Genomic DNA, 25,186 nt, shown 5'->3' on the forward strand with positions numbered 1-25,186 from the left:
ATCGGTGGCTGATAGCGATGTGATCTAGTTGGGTCCAACGTTGGGACGAATTCGTGGGTCGCCATGTCAAAAGATGTTTTTCCTTGTGTTTAAAGTTGGTATTTGCAAGAAACAGGCGGTTATCTGAGCATAGCTGCAACAGACGGTCGCCGTTATCTGTTCTATTGAAATTTCTTGAAGTTTTGATCGAAATATATATACAATAATATATCTATTAGGCTAAAAGTTATTGTAAATGAAGTTTACGTACCGTAAAGTACTGTGTTCGCAACGTTTCGTATCTAGTTTTTAGAAATATCAGTATGAATTATCTTCATCTCTATATTCTCATCCAGATCCACATTTAAAAGCTGTAGTTAAAATAAGATGGAACAGCCACGTTTATGTCAGTTATATCTTACAAATTAAAGACTGCCAGGATAAATGGATCGTTAAAATTACGATGACATGTTCTGTTTATGATATGTATATAGCTTCAAAATCAGTTAATGCGAAATGTTCTGATCAACGTGGAAAGTAGACAACCATGTCCATCGTAAGCAAGGAACATAACTGAAACGAAGCACAGAATTGATATCAATACAGCTTTTAAAACATTGTATAGAGATTATCAAGGACGAATTCTTAGGCTTATGGAAACTTTGGCTATTCATAAATCATAACCCGCCTTATGTGTAAAAAAACAATTTGTCGTAACCTCGAATTTGCCCTAGTAAACCTTTAGTTATTTTATAGCCTAGGGTAATGCGACAATTTACTGTTCTTTCCATAAGATGTTAATTTTCTCTCTCTCTTTTATTTACAATTATTACCTTGTTTACTTAGACCCTCATTTAATTGACATTTACTAACTTCACATAAAATGCCTTGACAAGTATATTTGTGACTAGATTGTTTAAAAAAAACAGAAGTTAACCGATCGGGAAACAAAATGAATCCCTTAAAAAATTATTACGATAGTTTAAATGTTGATATAATTATTCTTATATTTCAGCAATTCAAAAAAACTCTCCAAAGAATATTTTGAAGCAAACATTGTTATTATGAACAATTGCTTTTCAGTCGCTTCATCATCAGCCTATATAGTTTTAAGTTCATAATTCTTGTTTTATAACGGTAAAAATAAACCATATATAAGTAAATTAGATGTTGTATTTTAAGAATACTATCAATTGATTGAAACATACACTAAGCTTCAAGAGTTCATTGAGTTCATGAAATGAAGTAGGATCCACAAGCTGCTCTAAAATATTAAAAATTTTTATCATGAAAATTAAATCAACAAATATATGAAAATAGTGATTTCTTTTATTAAGATCACCATCAGGCTTTAATGTAAAATCCTTACATTTTTTATGGATATATGAAAAACATTAAAGCAATCAAAACAATTTATGAGTCAATGATAACAATGTAGTAGATTTCATAACTACAAGTAATAAATAAAAACTATAGAGTTATATTGTGATGACAAGTTTACCAATAATAATAATAATAAGTAGAAGTTATGATTAATTCTAAGTCAAGACATTTGTAAGTAGACACCAGAGTAGTAAATATCAAGAACTATTTAGACTATGTAATAAGAAATATGTTCAAAATATGTGGTGATCCAATAGTGAGCCATGATATACAAGTGGATTGAATTTCCACCCTTTATGATACAGAATTCAGGTCTTATGGAGTTTATGTTGATGGCTTACTGTATATAATTTTTATGCTTTAGGTAAATTGTTTTGAACCAGGTACAAAATTGAAAAGACTTCATTTATATTAATGAGTTGTTCGCCATCTACCAAGTAAGTAAGAATATCATTTCTGGTAGACTTCAGTGCTCCTCTTTCTAACCATATGTTCATGAACACTCAAGGATGATGGATAATGAGGATGGCCTAGCTCTTTTAGGCCACAATCTATCCAAATAAAGAGCAGAGGATTTCGATTTAAATAGCTATTGCTTTAATCGTATGAAGGATCCGTAGTCCGGCTAATTTATGCAAAAAACTATTAACACGATATATTATTGCCCCAAGATAGCTGTGTCACTTTTTTAACACCTACCACTAATCACTAATTCTTATCCAATCCATATCATTTGACAAATCGCGTAATTCTTAACCAACTATTGATTTTTTACTTGTCACTATCTCTCTCATCCCATGTTAACCATATTTGTTCCGATCGGTAAACTTACAGCTTCATTTAACATATAAAGTTAGTCAAGTTAACATCACATATCAATCATCTAAACACTAACAATCTGTTAGTTTCCTAGTCCCACACTTGACAATCATATAGTCTAATTAAATTTTAGCTCAGGTCAAATTGAAAAATTATCAAACATATTTATAATTCTCATCGCGATATATTTTATCCTCATCCTTTTTCTTATCACATATTTTGTCTTGATTAATTTGAAATTTTTCTCAAAGCTTTAATAATTATTAAACGTGACAGGCTGTCTGTATTGATTCAGGAATGATTTTTCTGATTGCTTCCAGACAAAAGATAAGGATAATCCAACGATGTTAATGTCTAACTTCAACCAATCCAACAGTGAGAAGCCATGACCAATGGAGTTCAACCAGGTCCATGTGAGATAGTAACTCACTGAAGACAATGGTGGATGTGTCGCTCCATTTCGTGGACTAGTTGAAGTTACACATTAACACTGTCGGATGCCGGATCAGTGGTCCATAGCTTAGGTGTTAGCGGGTGAGACCGATAGGTCCTGGGTTCGGATCCCATGGAGCGGTATCATGGATGCGCACTGCTGAGGAGTCTCACAATAGGATGAAACGGTTGTCCAATGCTTCCAGGTTTTCCATGGTGGTCTAGCTTTATTTGACTCATGGATTCAACTATGAAATTAATAAAATCTCTACAAAACCCCTTTCTGATAAAAGATAATCTTCCCGTTTTTACTTAGGTTCCTTTTTTATTGAGGAATTTCGACGATATATGTTGTTTGAAACCTATAATAGGCTTCTTGGTTATTGAACAATATGGATGAATATAACTGACACTATTAAGTAGTAAGATTTTTATCCGAACTGTTTAAAGGAAACTATTCACTTTGTATAAATAAACTCTATCCACTACTAAGTATTTTCAATGCGTCTACAAAATGGATGCCATCAGATTGGAGATTTTAGAGATTTTTATACATTATATTATCAAACATGTTAACGTAAAACATGTTCTAGATACATTCATTTTATTATTCCAATATTCTATTTTATTACTCGACCGAATAATGCCCATTAACCTAATGATAATTTAGTGAAATATTCTATGCAGTATACTTAAAATATTACGATTAGTCACAAACATAATGAGAAACCTAAAACCAACTGAAAGGTTAGTATATTTTTCAAACGGTAACTTTGAGATCCTGTAATAGATGCTAATATTGCTTTTTTTCGAATGATTCCAGGTTCAAAGAAAATCAAAATGATATTTATGCTACCGAAGGTGATAATTTAATATTTATCTGTCCAAAAAATCGGACATTTTCTCAAAATCTGTATTGGGTATGTGTTATACATGTAACAACATAAATATGTATTTGTATATTGTATTAATTCGATTAGTGTACTCATGGTGTTATAACATAAATGATAAACATTTTCATATTTTTTAACTTATTGCATCATATATCTACAGATAAATATTGCTGGTTCCCGATTGCGACGAGAAAATTATTCATGATAAGTAAATAAATGTAACCTGCTTAACATGTCGTTCTCGTATTATTTGTCAGGTGAAATCTATCAATAAATCTTTTATTAACGACACTGTCTACAATTATGTTGATACTTCAGTTATACTGAGTGGTTATGTTTCGTTACTGAGATAATTAATGTATGCGATGCTAAGGTTAAATATATAATATCCGAATGTAAAATGAGAACTAAAATATCTTTAAATAGCATCTATTTTATATGAAGCTTGATTATTTGTTGATAAAGTTTTCAACTTAATTTCGTTGATTACAAAGATTTTAATAATTTTCTATTAATTACAAGAATACTTTTCGTACTCAGTCAAATCGTGTTAAATTGACATATCTTATGCGGTAAGTGTTGTATCTGTAACAGATTATAAAAAGAATTAAATACTTTCATTGTTTCTTGGAGTTTAGACGACAGTTCTCTCATTTGCAATCGAAATTTATTCAACATCTTATTTAAAGAAATACTTCAATATTTTGTTATTGATTGTCATTCATCCAGCTAATAAAGGATTGTCTCAAAAAAACACAACTTATTCGTTTAACACATTTTGACTCTTAGAATAGTAAATACTATTTCATTAAAGGTAAAATAGGGATCAGGACTCATGAGGCAACTGTATAACTTACTTTAAAGTAGTTTTATGTTTATTTCGCTCAGAAGAATGCAGGCTAATATGATATGAATGTAAGTAGTTGATTTTATTCGTAGATTGAGAGATATTGAACGAATATCATTGTAAACCGTCCTACTAATGAATCTATATTTGAATATAAATTGGTCTAACAATATTTAAACACTGCCTACTCGATCTGTTCAAGTATTATTATCCAAATATAATTTCTTTACATACTGTGTATTTTTTTCATATGAACAGACAGATGATCCACGTGTACAATTAAAATGTAATAAAACATTGCCTCTTAAAGTTATTAAACTTTTGGATTGTTTTGGAAACAGTCAGTTACAGAATTCGTTCTTAAAGTTAGCCGTTTCCCAGAAATTGCATCACTACCAAGTTTTCATTCAGAAATTCCTGTTTATTTCGTAGGTGAGTATAAAATTTTAATAATATTCCTTAATTCAGTAAAAATAATTATTATTGATAAGGTTTGCTTTCTTAAATAACATAACAGACATTCATACGAAATGAAGACTATACTCTATAGAAACTCTAGTTTTTATTCGTTTTGTTTTATACCGAAACAAAGATCTTCATGAATTATAAAAAATAACAAAATACTATCTCACAAAACCAATGACTATACATTATGGTATATCTAGATCATTGATTCTTGCTATGCCGCGTACTACTAAACTATTTGAACGATCGAACCAGTAACATCGCAAGAGAGAAGATAGAAAACTAGTAAGTAGGAATGTATTTTCCAAACAGTATCAAATATTGTACAAAAACCTCATATATTTATAGTTTTTTGGCTGAAAGTAAATCGTCACTTTGGACAACCAATAGGCACATAGGGGGTCATTCTTATTCATCTAATAGGGAAGTTACACATCGACATTCTGGAATGTTCCTCCAGCGGTGATTGGATGGAATGTCTTCGGCTCTTTTTGAGCTTCTTGAGGCTTCCTTGAGTTTGCCAACGAGCCATCCTTACACATTAATTCTTAAACTATCTGATTAGGCAATATTTGAAGTTTCTTTAAATAATTTCTGTTCATCTGATAGAAACACTAATCTAATGATATCTATATTTTTATAAATTCATTTCATTTAATGGTTTTGAAATCGATTCGCCTATTTGAAACTTTCATTGTTATACATATAAATTTTGAAAATGATTCTGAGACTTTGAAAAATTGATAGAATGAAATTAAAACATAAATAAAACTATCTGTTGAGAAGAAACCCTTACACTATTAATGAACTATGACTGCTAAGACAAATTAGATATATCAGAAGGGGTTTTGTGGAGATTTTAATAATTTTATATAGTTGAGATCATGAGTGAATGAATGCTCAATTTCGTGGATTGGTTGAAGTTAGACATTCACACCGTTGGATGCAGGATCAGTGGTCAAGAGGTTAAGTGCTCGTGCGAGAGACTGATGGGTCCTGGGTTCGAATCTAGGGGAGCGGGATTGTTGATGCGCTCTGTCGAGAAGTCCTACAATAGAACGAAAGGGCCATCCAGTGCTTCCAGGTTTTCCATGGTGATCTAGCTTCAATTGAGTTATGATCTCAACTATATAAAATTAGATATAGATACAAATAGTTTTTTTTACTGTAATTTCACTATTTACTGCTTCGATGTTTGAAATTAAAAACATATCAGGTAAAAACCTCAATTCATATACTAAATCTGTATCATTCCTGAATTTTAATTTATTGATATATTCACTGATTTGTTTGCATTTTTTTGCCCAAAACTTTAACCAAAATCCTCTAAACTTTGCTCATCGACTTATTTACTACGCTAGACGCATACGTTTTTATAGGTGTAGTTTTGTTCTGATAAGATGACCAAATTATTCATTGTCAACGAACAAGTTTATGGACTTCATATAGTTTACACTGTCAAACTAAAAACATAATTAATTAACAAAACATAACACACAATTTTTCATTTAATAATTATAAATTTTGTTTTTTAGATATCAGTCTGAAAGCAATAAATTAAGTCAAATTGACAGTTTTATTTCTTCTGAAATATACATAACTGAGATGGATGGTGGTTAACAGTATAATTCGAGGCACACCTTTCATCCTATTTGGGACTCTTCATCTGCATGTACGTACATATTACAGTTCATTTTGCTCTGAGACTCGAACCAAGTGACGTTCACTTTAAACGCTATCGCGTTATCCACTTAGCTACTGATTTTAGATAGCCGTTGGCTTATGAAATGAGGCGGATTTTAATTTATATGTATTAGTTTGGGGCGAATAGTAGCAGGTCCAAGTTTCGGAGTAAATATCAACTCTGGGATGCATATACATTCATCTAATCAGTCCCGAAAAAGATGAAAAGTGTATCTTGAAAGCCACTGCTAGTCATCATTTTTTTCTGCTTGAAAATGCTTGTGATTCAATGACTAAATTGAAAAAATCGGCAGAGGATTCACTAGTGCCCGAAGAGACTGATAAATTGCAGTCATAAACGAAAATGGGATGATTCAAGCAACCCAAACTTAAAAATTGTACTTAACTGATAAATTTGATTCAATGTCAAAACCTTTGCAAAGTCATATGCTGGAAATAAATATGACTGCTGCTATAAAAATCATAGGGAAATGAATAATCTTATAAGCTTTGATCAAAATAATATAACTAGTTGACAATTATTTAAATGTTATAGTTTCGGAATTAGTGAAAAAACTGATTAGGTATCCTAACATATTGCGTTTATTATATTTAGTAAAATGTGTCAAATCAAAATGCAAATAACTTTTTAATACGTTCAAATTTTGTTTCATAGAGCATTAAAAATACCAAGGATTAATGAAACAAGCATTCAGATAATTGCTGATGTTAGATGAAGTGGACTGTTTTTCTGAAAATCCGATTTCGCCTGACCAGATGATTACATTGAAAGTTTATTAGGCTCATAATTCACAAAGCGTTCATTGACAACATTTAAAATACAGTGCCTCTATAATGCAACTGATATTTACATACTATACAAAAGTGAACAGTATCCCAATTGTCTTAAAAATGTTATCAGTGAACTATACAGTAGTATAAAAACGTCTAGATGAATTATTATTTGTCAAAAGACCACATACTAGGACTAGAATGCAAATGTCGACAACAATACACACTATTTATTAATTAATTCAGCTCGTGTGAAACAATAAAGTTTATAAAACTATTTTAGTTACCATTTCTACAAAAAGAGAAATGTTTAGGCGGTATTTATAATTTATTTTGTCCTAGTCTCACCAAACACTAGACTTTTCTTGCTGAAATTTTAACTTTACCTCTTATAATGACTATTATATCATATCATTTTACTCATCTACGAATATGTTTTGACTGTTATTCATGAAATATCTCTTTGCAGAATTAATGTTCGTAATTTTACAAACAATGAATATGAACTGATTTTTGCCATTTTGTCCAGTCTAGTTCATCACAATGTCTAAATTATTGTTTGCTATTGTCCGATTTTTGTTGTAAGTTCAAGACAATGAAGAAGTAGACTTACGAAAATTTGTATAACTTACTACTTGAAACAAAAGAAAATTATTTTTTCTGTCAAGTCAATTGATCTTATGTTAGTACTAATGCTATTTAATTGCACAGTCAAATATTCTTTTATAAATTGTGAGTCTCCATATTCAACACTGAATATCCCATAGGTGTATTTAGAATTCATAGTGCTACCCGAAGTAAAGAGATTATAGTATTAGTTATACAGACCTTTGCGCTTGTATATGAATATTTAGCAAGGTTGTTCTAAGTGTATAAGTCACACAAAATCTGATTAGTATAACTTCCAGGATGAACGAATGCTTGTTTTGTTGTTGTTTGAAAGAAAACTTATAGTTTATAGCCATAATTGACAGGTGAACACTGTTATGCTTCAAAAATACAGTATCAAACTAAAATCCCTTTAACAGTCAGTTTCGTGAAAATTCCTAACGTCGTCGTCAGCTCAGCAACAAATTATCACATAAACTTCACACATGTACCTACCTATATATACAGTTATGAAATTCAATTAGTAGCCCATGAATAAATATATTTTAAGTGACAGAACAACTTTAGAGAATAGTCTTTGATTTCCTCTGATTATACAGCTACATTTGAGAATGTTATTCTTTATATAAACAAGATTCTGAATTATTTATGTTCATATCACGTTCAATCATCATAAATCTTTAGAAAACCCAATAAATAAAAACTAAAAAAAGTATAGATACAATGTATCAATAATGAATGTAAATAAACAATACATAACCAAACGTTACATTTAATAAAAACAGGATATTATGGTTCATTCTTCTAGATGAGAGATAATATAAGATTCATTTGCATTTCTTATCATTAATTGACATTCCTTTAATTCTTTCTTTCTACCAAGCAAATATGGTGAGAATTCAGTATATCTTTTAAAATTCCAACTTCTTTTTATAGTCAGTATAATCTCTAAATGTTTATTTTGTAATTCAATAGCTCAATCTGTGATATGTCAACAGAATAATTTTCGTTTAAGCGTTAAACTAATGTCTGATAATAAGATAGATGTCAACAATCAAATCGTTACTACTGAAGAATTGCAAACAAAGAAACATTCTAGAAAATGTAAGTTGAGTTAATTTCAATAATTTGGAATTTTATGGAGTGAAGATTTTGTCACATTTACACTTGATTAGTTCTATTAAACCACAAAATATATCCATTGAACGTGTTTTTCTGTACTCGTAAGTGTCAATGGTAAATTTTCTAATCTACTTTCTATGCTGTCTATTTCTAAACCTTAAATGTTCAAGGTAAAACTACCATATAAATGTTACCTTTTTATTGTTAATATGTCTTTGACATTTATGAGTACTTTGATGTTTAACGAGTAGTCATTCAGAAATTAAGTAAGCAAGTAAATAAGCAAGGGCTATGAAATACCACTTGTTTAAATGTACGCAAATACATTCAATTTTCATATAATATTCGTCAATACTTTTTTTAAAAATCACTATCAAATTTAAGACCTGTTTTAGTCTGTTGATGTGAATAAAGGAAAAGTTTAGAAATTCACCCACTTCCATAAGCATTTACAAACTTACTGTCAACTGTGGAGACAGCTACATAAATAGAATGAACTTGGATTCCAAAGTCACTTTCTTAACCAGTATCGATGGTTTGTAAACAACATTTATCTATCAAAATTTAAACAGTTTTCATTCATAAACCTAAAATGAGAAATAAACAAGTGCTCAGCATTTGCCATCATATACAGATAATCAATGTAGGAATCTAGATCTGTACTTACTTGTTTATGAAGCAAAGCCAATAAAATTTCTCTGTGAAGCTTTTGCATGCAGAATATTATATCGGATCATTTTTCCTCTCAAGGCTTTCATTAACCACTAGGTCATAGCAGCAAGCAACCCATCAGCCCAAACAATTGTAATTATTATCTTTATGAGTAGTCTTATAATATAATTCTCATTATTGTTCATGCAAGCATCAATTTTTACATAATGTATGTAGCTTGTTCATGAATCATTGAGCTATTTCTGAGATCAAAAGACATAAATATTAAACTCACTATTTATACACTGACATGATGTTATAAATAATATCACTATAATTATCTTCTAATCCGCATATATTTATCATATTACTAAAAGCCACAGCGGTTTAAAAGTTCTGGAGCTAAACAAAAAATTACTGAAAAGACATATTTTGCCAAGTTGATTTCTCAATTTATCATAATGCGAACATTTAAGCTTTTTAAAAAAACCCTATATATTGAAATACCTAAGTATATTCTTCGATACAAACATTATTCATCTTTCATTATTGTCTAAAGTGGACTCATCTGTCATGCTTTATTCTAGGATGATTAAGTAAACCCCATAACCAAATGCAGTATATAATTAATTATTTAAGAGAGAGGCGTAGAAAATAAGATGATATCAAAATTAAGGAGTGATAAAACACTTGGTGAGCCACTGTTATCTTATCAACAAATTGAATAAAAAGTAATAATTATTTCTCCATCTTTTTTACGAAAACTTTTGACCTTAATGTTATAAGAATTGGGTCACCATCCTGATCCAATGATTAAATCTACATTCATTGACCAGAGAAGGCTTGTGAAATGTACTTTAAAATAACATGTCGCGTGACGGAAGTGTTTATGTGACAACTTATTATTTTGTAAAAGCATTAGAGTTATTGAAAGCACTGAAGGATGTTCCACATAAAAATACACTTGTATCGAAAAAACATGATAACTTTTAGTATGGTGAATTTTATCCTTTAATGTTATTCTTGTGGAAAATGAATCATAAAATACACTTTATCAATATTTCTTGCAAGCTGGCTCTTATGAGAGAGATATGGTACTAGTCTTGGCGAAACTGATGACTTTACTGAGATTCGAACCAACGTCAACTTTTATCAAAATATGAAATGAGATTTAATTCTCTCCAGCCTTTACGTGTTACAGTTTGACGAAAGATAACTGACACATAATTGCCACATACCGAAACATAATGAATGCGTTATCGAGTCACCTAAACGAATAAGCATATTCTCCTTATTCAATAGATTTCGATCAGCAGTGAGAACTAGATGAAAGGTTTTTACGATTCAGTGATCAATGAATTTAAGCCTTTTTTACTATGAGTTCTTTACTACATCTGTGTACATTGAATGGGTTTTTTTCCCTCTCTTCTTCATTAGTTGATTTATTCTCAAATACATCAATCTCTTCTCAATTAAAAACAACACAAATTCAACATCATTTAAATGATTCGTCAAATATATTGAGGAATCAAGAGTATAATACAAAACAAAGATCAAGTTGGATTGAATATCGACTTTTATTTTTGCCAGCTACATTGGCATTTTTTACATTAATCGGTATACAAATTGTTTTATGTGGATTTTGTTTTTCTAATTCAATCACTCAAAAATTAATCAAATGTTTTAAAAAATGTAAACATAAACACAATAACCTAGAATTACAAACAAATCACATGTATAAGAATCATCCGATAGAAAGATATTTGAATAAAAATAGTTCAATTCAATCAACATATAAATTACCTGTTCCCAAATATGAACCAATATCCAATGTCAATTCTTGTTGGAAATCAAAACCTTCATTATCAATAAATAAATATGATTCGAAAAATACAAGAAAACAACAAAACTGTACAGATTCTGATTGGTTAATTCAGTTGAATCGATTAGATAATTATGCATCATTATGTAAATTTAATGATCATCAACCTAAACCAAACTTATTCATATCAGACAATCCAGAAAATTTACTTAGTTATAAAAATTCTTTAATTAATCAAAACATTCCAGATACTTCAACAATTCTATGCAATTGTATAAATCAGTCAACTAATATGAGACTTATACAAAATCAAGAATTATTAATTCCTGTATCAATTTGTTTAAATAAAAATATAGTGGAAGATTGAGAATGTTTTTTTTTTAAAAAAACATACTTATCTTTGAAGAATTTCCGAGTGTGTCAAGCAATGAAAGATAACTTCTATCCTTCAAGTGTTTTTCCACTAATGATCTTTCATGAATATCATCATTATTTTGAATATTTCACAGCAAAATTATCAATTTTAATTATACTCCTTTTGCTAAAACAGAGAAGACAATATTAAGATTGGAATGTTGAGAAATGTTACTCCTGTTGTATATACTACTTAATTCAGTAGAATCAAAGTAATATTCACAGAATACAACTGATTCAACTCAATGTGTTTCTACAAAGAAACAGATAAATTTATTGGTTATCATTACTTATTTATATGATAATTTATGATTTGACATGAATATTATGTAAATCCAATGAAAACAAAATAAATTAAACAAAACTTTATTTTATATTAATAATTTCAGATTTTAGTTGACTTTATTTATATTCTGGATTTTTTTTCTCTTTTTAGTTGTTTGTTTGTTGTTTTTTTTCTTCTATTTATAATAATATTGAGTCCTTTTTTGCTCCTGAGTAGTTGCTAGATTACAAAAAGGGGGAAAAAACAAAATGTGAACTTCTTAAAAATGAATTATCTGTGATTAAATGTCATATATATATATAATCTGTACAGTATGAAAGTTCATTATAAGTTTAAGCCAAAAAAATAAAGTTATCTTTCATGACGATGTAAATAATGTATAGAGAAAAAACAAACAACCCTCCATCAGAATATGAAAATAAAAAGCAAATAAATAATGTGATAATCATTCCAGTTTTATAATTTATGTGAAAAAAGGGCTATTAAGTAAAGTTTTTGATTTTATCAAACTTAGTTCTTTTTTATTTTTAGGAAATATTTTTCTTAATCAATTGGAGAAAAATCAACAATTTAACGATATTGTCTATTTATTCAATATGATTGATTGTTATATGTTTGATTCAATCTAGATTTAGACTATAATATTGTTAATATTATAAAATACAACAATAAGCAGGAAGAATTTAAGTAATGTGAGAAGTTACAAAATACTTATGTATTACATTATATTTAGCCTTAAATCCTTCATTCTCATCTGAATTGTATTGTTGTTTGGCCTCCAAGTGTTCTGCCAACACCGTGCTTTCAATGCATTAAAGCTCTTCATTCCATCTGATAACTTTAGCAAATTTGACGTCACGTTCGGCTATACATTACTTACAAACAATCTTGTGAGTAACGTACACTACAATATGGCTACATTAGTATTGAAATTTCGATTGAAAAAGAATAATGGCACCTAAAGTAATCAATTACTAAATCTTAACTCACTGTAAGATTAAATTGTACAATACTTTAGGTTAAGAAAAAAACAGAAATAATTATATTAAAATGTAGTTAAATAAATGAAGACGTTTGTTATTTGTTGATTATTATGTTTTCATTTTCATTAAATTCATATCTCAGGTCAAACATTAAGCATAAAAAGGAAAAAGTGTCATTTTAAATGTATATGGTTGTATTGTCACATATTATTCACTTAAATTGTGCATCTTTCTATGTGAGCACCTCTAAATTTGGATGACATGCATTACAATACAATTTGTTATTAGATATTTATTCATACATTTGATCAGTTTTGTCCGTGTACCCATTAACATAGCTGGATGCCAACTCAGCGGTAATGAGATTAGGCGTTTACTCATGAAACCAAAGGTCCTGAGTTCGAGTCTCACGTGTTGGATAGTAGATGAGCACTATAAGGCAGTTCAATACTAGAAAGAAACAATCGCCCAGTTCTTCTAGGTTTTCAATGGTTGTTTAGCTCAGATCAACTCATGAATTTTACTGCTAAAATTTCTACCATTCCCACAAATCTCCATTCTGATTACAATCATTTTTCTTTAAAATGAAAAATAACTATTTAATGTGATTGACCATGATGTATAATCGATAAGTATTTTGTTATATTTTTGGATTAGTCAATCTTAAGAAAAACTAACAGCATAGGAAGTGTCATTTCTCGTGAGCTGTTCACAATTATATGTTTATCAGATTACTGAAGTCACAAGGATAATTTGTATGTAGTGAGAAAAGAAATTATGACAGCTAAACATTTTTAATAAAAACATTACATTCTGTGATGGTAAAATAAATATACATCTAAAAATTGATTAACGGGAAATAGGTTGAATAAAGGTTAGAAAAAGCATAACATAGACATTTCATTACAAACCAAAATTTATGTCTTAGATACGACAAACGTCATTGTCTAGTTATCTCAACTAGTGTCTATATTTTAGGTTGTTTAAGAACAGTGACAAGATAAACGTGACATTTATTACTACTGATCGATCAGCCAGTGAATATTTATTGTTAACTTCTATTTTAAAGTTTAATTAATTTGAGTATAATTAACATTCAGAAAGGATAGGAGTTAATCATTGACATTCAGAAAGGATCAACTAGCTGTTGTAACATAGTTCTGAAGCTCTGAAGAAGTATGCAGATACAACTTTACGTGTGAGTGAACCCGGGTTTTCCATTACTGCACGGAATATAAGGCACGTGTACCGACAATTGAGATTCTAAAAGTTTGTATTTCTAACTACACGTACTTCACAGTATTGCTCAACGAAGTTTCATGGTATGTTTGTAGTTAAGATTATTGAGTCTTTTGGCCATTATTTAACTTTTACACTTCAGTAATTCGATTCATTATCGCAAGTATAATTGATCACTAGATCTCATTTATATTTATGCGAAGGAAGTGCTTCATAATATTTACCCATATATCATCAATATCGTTTAAGCTAATCATCAATTTTAAATTATAATAGGGTTAAAACTGACTCATATTGAATTTACTGTATGCTGGTATTCCTTTATGTAAGTAAACAATAACGAATGGAATAATTCTACGATAGTAAACAAAAGAATTCTTAAAATACTCTAAGAATATATTTCTATTCTACTTTGAACAGTCAATGGATACTGATCTTTATAGATCTACATTAGTCAGACATTTAGTTTAGAATTATTTAGCACGAAAGAGTTCAGTTTTAATAATTGAAACAATTCACTGACAACTGCACATAAATTATTATAATTGCAATAGAAAACTAAGGTTACACCATAAGTCTATCAAATCATAACAAATAAATGACCGACCAAATATTAGTGAGGTTCAGTATCACTTGTGAATGAAGTAAAACACTAAGACATGTCTAATAAGATTTAATGTTTGCAATGCTGTCTCCATTTAATACAAATAGATAAATAAATTTCATACTTCAAACTACTGTTAAGATAAATGGTAATATTTATTTATTGATCACTAAGTAATACATAGGCAACAAAGTGACTTTCAAAAAACCGTTATTACGTAATACTTTCTATATATTGTAAACGTTGTGTTTTCATACAATAACAGTGATTTGCAACTAACAATATAAAAAATACATACACTTATATAGCTCCTGATGAACTGTCTGTTAATAGAATAATTTCAAAATGAAAATTACAGTTATTCTTATTAGGAATAAAGGCAAGAAATATACTGATCCCATTGGTGTTTCAGAGAGAGCATTTATTTAAAAGTCTTAATGAGATGCGTATGGCTAAAATATATGCCTTTTAAAATTGTTTGGGAAAGTACTAATCCACACTATTTTCCTAATTTATGTTTATGGCAAGGCAGATTCTGTGTATGATATATTCTTCAAGTTACAAGATAGAAAGAAGTAAAAGTATGGAGGAAAATCTCAAGTCTTTGTATACAGAAAAATGAGAATTGATTTTGAAGGAAACTGTATATTTTAGTTTCAAGGGACACACGAATATGAAAATAAATGGGAGAATGTAGTAAATACCCTTGCTCTCGACAATTTTTAATGTCATTATAATTTATCACAATATGGATTCCCCGTGTATAGAGGTACGGATTATTGTGTTGTATTTAGCAATTTGCATGATAATTATTATGAACTGACTGTTTAGTTGTTGTCATTCCGTTTTACAAAATAAAATATTGAACGTTTGTTTACTATAACTTATTTCACATACAACTATAATGTCATGAACAGCATAATTAAATGTATCATATGCCAACATTAAAAATATTGACTAAAAAGCTTTGACCAGATTGGCAGGAGAAACATTGAATTTAATTCAAACACATTCGTTGAGATTTTACGATGAGACTAAAATTTATGGACGAACCAATCAAATATAAGTTAACAGGTAATGGATATTGGCGCGAAATTTATTCATCAATTTGGCTAAATAAAGTTTTTGCATTACAGATGATGTTAGTTCGTGATGAAAACCCTAAATCTAATCTCTAACCTTAACTATCAACTGTAAATATTAATCGTAATTCCTCATATTTGTTTATAACCCTTATTTAGATGTAGTATTTAGGTGGATATTCTCAAAGTCTTTTTAGCGTCGCTCAAAGATCATCTATAAATTATAGTCTCACCGATTTTAAAAATACATTCTTCGTCCTGAAGTCATCACAAATATTAATGAATGCTATTACAATCCCTGAAAACTGATGGAAGTTTGTTTTTTTTGTGAAAAATTGGCTCTACACTTATTTGACTACTGTTAACCTAATAGAAACTCATGTTAAAATAGTAATATCAAACATAATTCATAACTTTACTTCACTTTACTAAGGTGCCGATATTAGTTTGGTAATATTATCGTGAAAAAAGATGAATTCATTGTTTCACTTCATACAAAAACAGAATTCATCTTAACTCTATCTACTTTTCTAACCTTTACCCATAACATTTTCATATTTTCTTCTTAAATGGTACCATTTTTTTAATAATGATTTATAGCATAAACAATGTTCTTAAGTAACTTCCGTACTGTGAACTCTAGGAAAATTTTTTTAGTTTCTTACAAAATAAAAGTAAATCTCTTTAAAAAAGAGAAGTTAGTTGAAAAAAAGAAATGAAAAACGATAAGAAAATCGTTCTTTTTACTTGCTGAACGGATCAATAAAGTCATCTATCTAAATCATTATTTTCATGAACATATATTAAACTTAAACTGGTTTTGATATACATAATCAAGTCATTTTCATATTTACGAATGTATGACTTTAGAAATGAACTTATTTAAAACGATCTAACTAACTTGTGTATATTCATTTTATTCCAATCCTATAGAAATACGAGGTGTTATCAACATACGTGTGGAAAAGCTCATATAGAAAAAATGTGTGTTATCGTATTACAACAATGAAACTGTTAAGTCTATTTATTTGAGAGTCAAGACTGATATTTTTTGATGTAGGTTTGTTCTGTGAGCTGGATTGTATGGTCATGGAGCTTTCATCGTCCTTCTGAACGACATCATCAGCACAAACGTCGGGTAGAAGTCTTCTACCCACCTGAGCTATAAATCTTCTCCACCATCTCAAGACTGATAATATATAAATATTATCCTTTTTTATAAGCCAAAAAGAAGTACCCTAACATTATGGAGATTCTCTGTTATAAACATACTCGTTTTTATATTATTCAGATACGAATTTCATTTCTGAAAGATATTTGATTTCATAATCGAAATTTTTAAAACGTTTTGAAATTATTTAGCATGGATGATGTATGGATGAATATTTAACTAGAAGTCCAATATTCATTCAAAAACAAAAAATCAGTAGCATTAAATTCTTAATTATAAATTCTATTACTTTGAAATCATACAGGAAACCTTTATCATACTTTTACATGTATTTTTCTAATGTGTCTTCAAATTACATAAACACGTACATTAATTTCGAACTACATAATTGGCTTGATAGTCTACTAAACACATACTGTAATCTTGAACATTTATTATTTGCAACAGAAAGGGTTTTGCAGATATTATAGTAATCCTAACAGTTGAGATCACGAATCGATTGGAGCTAGACCACAATGGAAAACCTGGAAGCACTGGACGGCCGTTTCACCCTATTGTGGAACTCCACAGCAGTGCGCGTTCACAATCACGCCACGTGAGATTCAAAACCAAGACCTATCAGTTTCGTACGCGAGCGCTTAACCTCTAGACCACTGATTCGGCATCCAACGGTGTCAATGTCTAACTACAACCACTCCACGAAATTGAGCGACACATCCACTATTGTCTTCAGTGAGTTACTATCTCACAACTGACCTGGTTGAACTCCACTGGTTACTGCTTCTCACTAGAACTCCAGGAAATTCCTCTTGAAGCCAGTCACTAGTGAGAATATGTTGATCAATATCAGACGGGGTTTTGTGGATATTATGGTAATTTTAATAGTTGAGATCATGAATCAGTTGAAGCTAGATCGGATGCAGTCCCAGTGGTCTAGAGGTTAAGCGCTCGCGTGCGAGACCGATAGGTTCTGGGTTCGAATCTCGCGAGGCGGGATTGTGGATGCGCGCTGCTGAGGAGTCCCACAATAGGACGAAACGGCTGTCCAGTGCTTCCAGGTTTTTCATGGTGGTCTAGCTTCCATCGATTCATGATCTCAACTATTGAAATTATAATTTATAAGTTTAAAATCTTTGGATTTTAGTTATGAACTAATCTAGAATATGCTCAATTCAAACTTCAATGTTATAACAATATCAGTAACCTACATAAAAAATATTCTATTTAGTTAAAAAGTTCAAAGATTCCTTAGTACTTCCTATCATTTATTCAAATAATTATTTTCATATATTTTAAAGTTGATTTAATGAACTCGTAATATGAGTTCGATCATGAAAAAAGAAACAAACATGATTTCATACTTATATTTAAAATCAATACAAGTTTTTTTCATAAAATAGTTTATGTCTAAACTGAAGATACAATCATACATAGATCCACATAGCATAAAGCTAGTAAAAAGTTATTTGTACCTGTGAATTTCAAACTTAATTTATGTAGAATGCAAATCTTTAACTAATGATATCATAAACTGAAGAGTTTTCTATTTCGTATTATGGATACTAAACCTTGATCTTCAAAGAACGACTTCTTTCACTTTATCATTTTATTTAGATTTCAAATCTACAATTGAAGTGGAACACAATTGTAAGGAGTTTCTTAAAGGCGACAAACTGTTAAAAAAACAATCTTTTAAAACTGGATTTTCAACTACTTCATATTGATAAATATTACATGAGATGATAAATGAACAGACCGTTTTAGGCTGTCATTATGTTTGAGAAGCATAAGCATTCGTATACAGGTTGTTGCATAATAAATTATTTAATCTGGTTTCAGGCAAAAGGAGTTGCTCTCATTTATTTTATCGAATATGTTAGAGACATATGGATCTCAAAATATGGCTTAAAGTCAGCTTATCTCAAGTTGTTGATTCTCAAAAAATGTGACAAATTTTATTTGTTAAAAATCTATATTTATCTAGAACTCAAGTTTTTTAAACATGATCCTGGATTCCATCACGAAATGACATCATTTGTTGTAACATAAATATTTGTGATTCGCTGAATATTGGTTTCGCTTTAGTGTGGTATCCCTTAGCAATTTTCTACCGGGACATTATTAAAGACTGAATCCATGACCTTCAGTTCTTGTAGCAAGCGTTCAAAGATTTAAATCACTCAGTTCAAAATTCAGTGGTCCATGCTTACAGTCTTAGCCAATTCACTATATAAATCGGGGACCATTCAGTTCCGTTGTAGATATATATTCACCAATGACGACTTTTAATTGAAACTCTGCAAATCGACTCTATAACTAGTCACTAATAAGTAATTAACTACATTTTTATCGTACGATTTAGTGAAGTTTAGTTCAAATTGTGGATGCCTTGCATCAACTATTCCTTGTAAAAGACTATCGCCATAGTTTTATACAAAAACGAGAACAGTCACCATGTTATCTAAATTTTCGCATTATGTTTAAAAAATACCCACACTAATTTGTAGTTAACAACTTAGTTGGATGAGATATGAAGATATATGTAGTATACAATTGATTGATGTACACTCCATCTAATATGACAAACAATGTTACAAATTTGTCTGTTTTCCATTACCTAATATATTGATCCATATGTTAGTAAATTATGGATAGTTTACTTTCTTATGTCTATTTGAAATTTTATTTGCATTTTGTTACTAGCTAATTCTCCAACCTATTTTGACATGGTCCTACGTCTCTTCATTAATAATCCAATGGCATAACTTTATTTCACTGCAATGTTGTACTATAAAATAAAAAAAACTGCCCAAATTATTTATAAATCATCAATTTTTCTTGTGTAAAATATAAGTAAGAATATAAGCAGAGCAATATCTGTGTGAGTATCGATTTGTGTCACATTGCATGCTTGCTTAAATTCCGTATTATCCCAACATTTGTGACAGAAGTGAGACAATATTTTTCTTATTTCCTATCAATCTAACTAGATCTCAATAATGTACTATATTAGGGATTTGTAGCTGTGTTATTTAAAGAAATGATATTTGTCGCAAGGTGAATGATCTATTACTAACGAATAAACAATAATCCGGTATTCATCAGCATGAGGAGTTGATAATTGAAAATCTAGTTGATATAGTGAAAATCATTTACTTCGATCTAGCTGTTTAATTGTATGCGACTAACCCAGAAAATATATTTTACTTTTGAGACAAAATCTTTTTGGTAAAAACCTGCATGATTCAAATAATAAGTTAAAAATTTATGCGTAACTGATTAACCAAGTGGATATAATAGACAGAAGCCTTTTTCATTTTGAGATAGTTTACCATTTTTAGAAATTTTACATGAATAGGTAAAGTATCAAACTTACTCATCTTTTCAACACTTGACATTTCCAGTTTCAGTTCAGTAACAAGTTATCTCATTAGAACTTTGTGTTAGTTATAGAGATCATTTTATGCATGAACTGACGTGGTAATCTAAAACTTTAAAAATGGAACAGAAGTAGCCAAATGCTGCCTATAATATTTTTGTACATGATGACGTAAATTTATAAAGTTACGTCACTAATATATGCTTACATTGGTTCCATGATGAAGGCTTTATGTATGGCTTGTTCGTCATCATAGTTAATACAATCTTATATCTGGTCGATCTAATTGGATAGCTGAACAAGAAAGTAATTTTTATATTAAATAATCAAGTAGTTTTGATTATTCACTTGTAATTAGTTTATAAAAACTATGTTCTGCATAATACTTGCTTTTTGAAAAATCGTACTAACATCCGAACAATCGGAATAGAATTTCTAATCACAGTGGATATTTAAGTACAATTATGTGGTTGAAGATGTAAAATATGGGAAGTAAGTGACCTCAGGGAAATGATTATAAGATGTGTTCTATCTGGCTTATGAAATATAATATTCACGGTTTGTGGATACCGGCTGGTGAAGACAATTTAGTGTGAGATTAAAGAGAGTTTGCTTTTTGTGGTTTCCATGAAACACATAAAATCTTAAATAAACGTAGACTATCAAACTATGGATATAAGCTAAGTTTAAATCTTGGGCAAGTTTTAAGGGAACAATTTGTTTAAATAATTTCTAATTAACATCAAGAAATAACCTGCTAACTAACAATTCAGACAACATTCCCAAGAATTATTTACTTACTGATATTGTTTCGAAGTAGTACACTTGTATAACATATATAACAAAATGAACATTGATTTCCTATCTGTATCAATACCCGATATTTAATGGTCAGCATCACAAAAGATTTGTTTTCATGAATTGAATTTAATAAACTAATGGTTTATATTATCTGCACTATGAAATAAGCAATGAACCTGTCAAAAAGAATTAAGTTACTGGAGACTTCTCATAGTAACTGCAATGTTTTAGGATGTACATATAAATGCGAAACTTTCACTCACTTTTGTTCAAATAAATTAGTTGTGAAGCAAAAACTGTTTATCGGGTACTGATTATTTACTGATTCGCAAATACATCACCATCTTTAACTCTATAATGAATCGTTGCTACTTTTCAAAAACTTTTAGTTAAATAAAACTTGCTAAAGTAGCTTACAAGCTTTTTTCCTACTAAAAAGTTGATATCAATATTCTAGAATAAATTAGACTGCGGACAACATAAAAAAATGGGAAAAACAGTAAGCATAATGAATACATTATTTCCTTTTTTTAAAAAAAGCGTACTGTTTTTCTTATCCCTCTCTTCATAATTATAAAAAAATGGAAGGAAAATAGTTTTTAAAATGAATCAGATGTTTAGGAGAGTGGAGAAGAAAAAATCACTATTGAAGATTTTGTTCACAATATGTTATACGTAACATAATTCTACGTTTCTTTTTCATATATACGTTAACTATATATGTTAACTGTATAATTACAAAGCTCTTTTCATTCTCCATTTGTTTGATTTACCACAGATTTTCATAATAATGCAAAGGATTTCAATAACATGCAACTTACACCAGGTGTTTAATTCAATGAATGTAATGAAAAAAGACGTTACGTTTTTGGTGTACGGTTTGAAAAATAAACAACTAAACGACTGCCAGATTGTCTCCATTTGCACGTTATTGTGTAATTTAACTGAAAGCTTGAAATTATCTTTTATATTATTGACTAATTACAGAGTAACGTTTTTCTACTGAGGATTATACTGGTCTCGAGTATTGCTGCTCTAACATTTTTAAAACAATTCTACTTTTTATTAGGTAAATGAATGTCAATTTTTTTATTTATGAACGTTCAGTACGACCAAAACTTACATTAGGAGTTTTAGTCAATGTAAAAGCGCAGTGAACAAGAACACAAGTGGGGATAAGCGAATGCATTTGAACACAAAATTCAGAACAGCTTATTAAAATCCGTGAACCATACAGTTAATACTTAATTTACAAAATGTCAATCGATTGTCTCAAACTTGACTGTTCGTTTTGCAAATGTCATTCAATCGTCTCAGACTTCACTCCCCCTTCAATTTAACACCAATCAATCTCTGTTTTTGTTCTCCCTTCGTCGATCTTCTTAACCTTCTGCTGCCAGGTATTTCACTTTCGATTTCTGATACATACTACTTATATCTGTTGACATCAGTAGCATATACCACAAAAGTATTAATTTTCACTTAAGTTATTTAAAACAATATAAACAAATCTTACACCAACTAACTTGAATCGTATTATCCAAAATGACATACAATTTTTTTTATTTATATGAACTGAAAGTAAATTGAAGAGTAACTTATAAAGTTTCATTATTGAAAAATATGAAAATAATCATGTATATTATTATTATCGACCATCAAGTTTGATCAAAACTCAATCAAGAAATTAAAATCATTTCAAATTATGCTAATAGGTTTGTGTTAATTGTTTGAAATTATACAATTTAGACAGTGAATAACAATATCTTTATTTAATATTTCTCAGCTATTCAGAAATATAACTTTGACTCAAGAACTCCTTAGTCTATCGAAGCTTAGTATACCTTAAAACCGTCCAGTCATAATCCAGTGGTATACATATATATACACTTGTTGCATTATATATGATAACTAGTATTGTATCCCGAAGAGAATTGTGAATGGTAACTTGAGGACTATTTATGGACCAATGTTATGTGTATATTTCCTATTATATAATTGTTAAGTAACTAAACTATTCACATTCGTGTTCCCATTATCATAAGCTTTATTTTGACCTTTGAACTATTATTATACGATTCTTCAGTTATCATCAGTCTATTGATTACTTTTCCCCTTATTCACAGCCACATTTGGCTGAATCTTGTACAAATGTTATTTTCTATTTTATGGTACGATGTGGTCTGTTTGGTTGGTACATAAACCCAGTATGTTTGAGAATAATGATTCATATTGCAGGGGCTGTTATTGGTGTTCTGGACTTAACTGGCTGGGCTAAGCAGAAAGCAGAACCGAGTAGTACTCAAGATTAGTCATACAGCTTTTGTGTATCATTGCTCTGATCAATAAATTCACTTCTCTCTAATTGGACGTTCATATATTAAATTGGGCACATACGCACGCACACGATATAACAACTAGTTTTCAATCAGATGAGTTGATTTTTATTCACTAGAGCGATTCCATGAAGGTATTTTACAACTATTTCTATTCTGTTTATTCATTCTATTGTTTAGAGGAATAAAACATTTCTCTATTTGTTTTGAACAAACATCATTGAGAGTCAAAACAAAGAGATACTTACTTGTAAAGATTTTATCCATAAGCTTTTCATAATAAACTTAATTTAGATTTTTTAGAAACCATGAAGTAATCAATTTTATAAGCAAAGATGGATAGTGGCACGCCAAGTTGGAAATCCCAGGACGCGCGTTTCGTCCCTATTTGGGACTCGTCAGCTGGATGTGCCTGCATCTCAGAGTTGATGTTCACCTTGGGACTCTAACCCAGTACCGTTCGCTTCAAACCATCGCCTTATCCACTCAGCTACCGAGTTCTGATAACCACTTGCTTGTGCAATGTGGTGAAGTTTAAATTCACTTGGTATATTTGTTTGAATCTTCCTAATCAATTTGTTTAAATACCTTTAACTATGTAGACAAATAAGATGGACACAAACAATTCAGGTGCATTGAAAGTGAAAAGTCATAATATAGAATTATATAAAATTAGTTCAAATTGTACATGTTTATATCATTGCTTCATTATTCACCTAAAGCCTAATTGCTTTATTCAACTTTATAACTTCACAATGTGTAAATCAGTACAGTTATATTTCGAAAGCAAAACCATTTACTAACCAATAATCAGAAGCAATATATTTATCATACAAGCTATAATACCCATTGAATTTATATCGGAAATTGAATTTCATCTAGAAAACAAATCGAAATGTTATTTGGAACAACCTTTAATCTAGCATGCAGTAATATTTATTTTCATATGCGAAATTAATAAACCAATCAAGACAGAATTCATTTTTTATTGTTTATTTGTACCTTCTCATTCATGTTTAGGATTGCAATTGATCAATCTCTTATTTGATTACGTGCCTTCTGTACGGATTACCTCAATATTTCCTTACGTCACAAGCATTATAAGCAAGGATGAATGGTGAATAGCAGCGAAATCCAGGGCTCGCTCTTCGTCCTGTTTTGTGATTCATCAAACTCGCATCTCAGAGTTGATGTTCACTCTGGGACTCGAACCCATTATTTTTTGCTTCAAACGCCATCACGTTATCCACTTGGCTACTGAGTCCTGAAACCTACTGGCTTGTGCATATAATGCTTGTAACTTAAGGCAATATCAGGCCGATCCGTACAGTATACACACATACTAATAAAGAAACTGATCAATTACAGTCCTAAACATAAATGGGGAGATTCAA

At 29.9% G+C, this 25,186-nt stretch overlaps 1 protein-coding gene across 1 annotated transcript in view; it reads left to right on the forward strand.

The window, feature by feature from the left end:
* Smp_133070 (hypothetical protein) overlaps positions 1-11,864 on the forward strand; it is a gene marked incomplete at both ends in the record, with an annotated part of 21,691 nt that extends 9,827 nt beyond the window's left edge. Inside the window, 4 exons of the mRNA XM_018793461.1 lie at positions 3,437-3,533; positions 4,695-4,785; positions 8,878-9,006; positions 11,113-11,864. Of these exons, the coding sequence (XP_018647972.1) occupies positions 3,437-3,533; positions 4,695-4,785; positions 8,878-9,006; positions 11,113-11,864 (1,069 nt within the window). The remainder of the gene's footprint in view (positions 1-3,436; positions 3,534-4,694; positions 4,786-8,877; positions 9,007-11,112) is intronic.
* Positions 11,865-25,186: the final 13,322 nt, after the last annotated feature.

The sequence above is a fragment of the Schistosoma mansoni genome, chromosome 1 (genome assembly GCF_000237925.1).
Source record: "Schistosoma mansoni strain Puerto Rico chromosome 1, complete genome".
Taxonomy (NCBI): domain Eukaryota; kingdom Metazoa; phylum Platyhelminthes; class Trematoda; order Strigeidida; family Schistosomatidae; genus Schistosoma; species Schistosoma mansoni.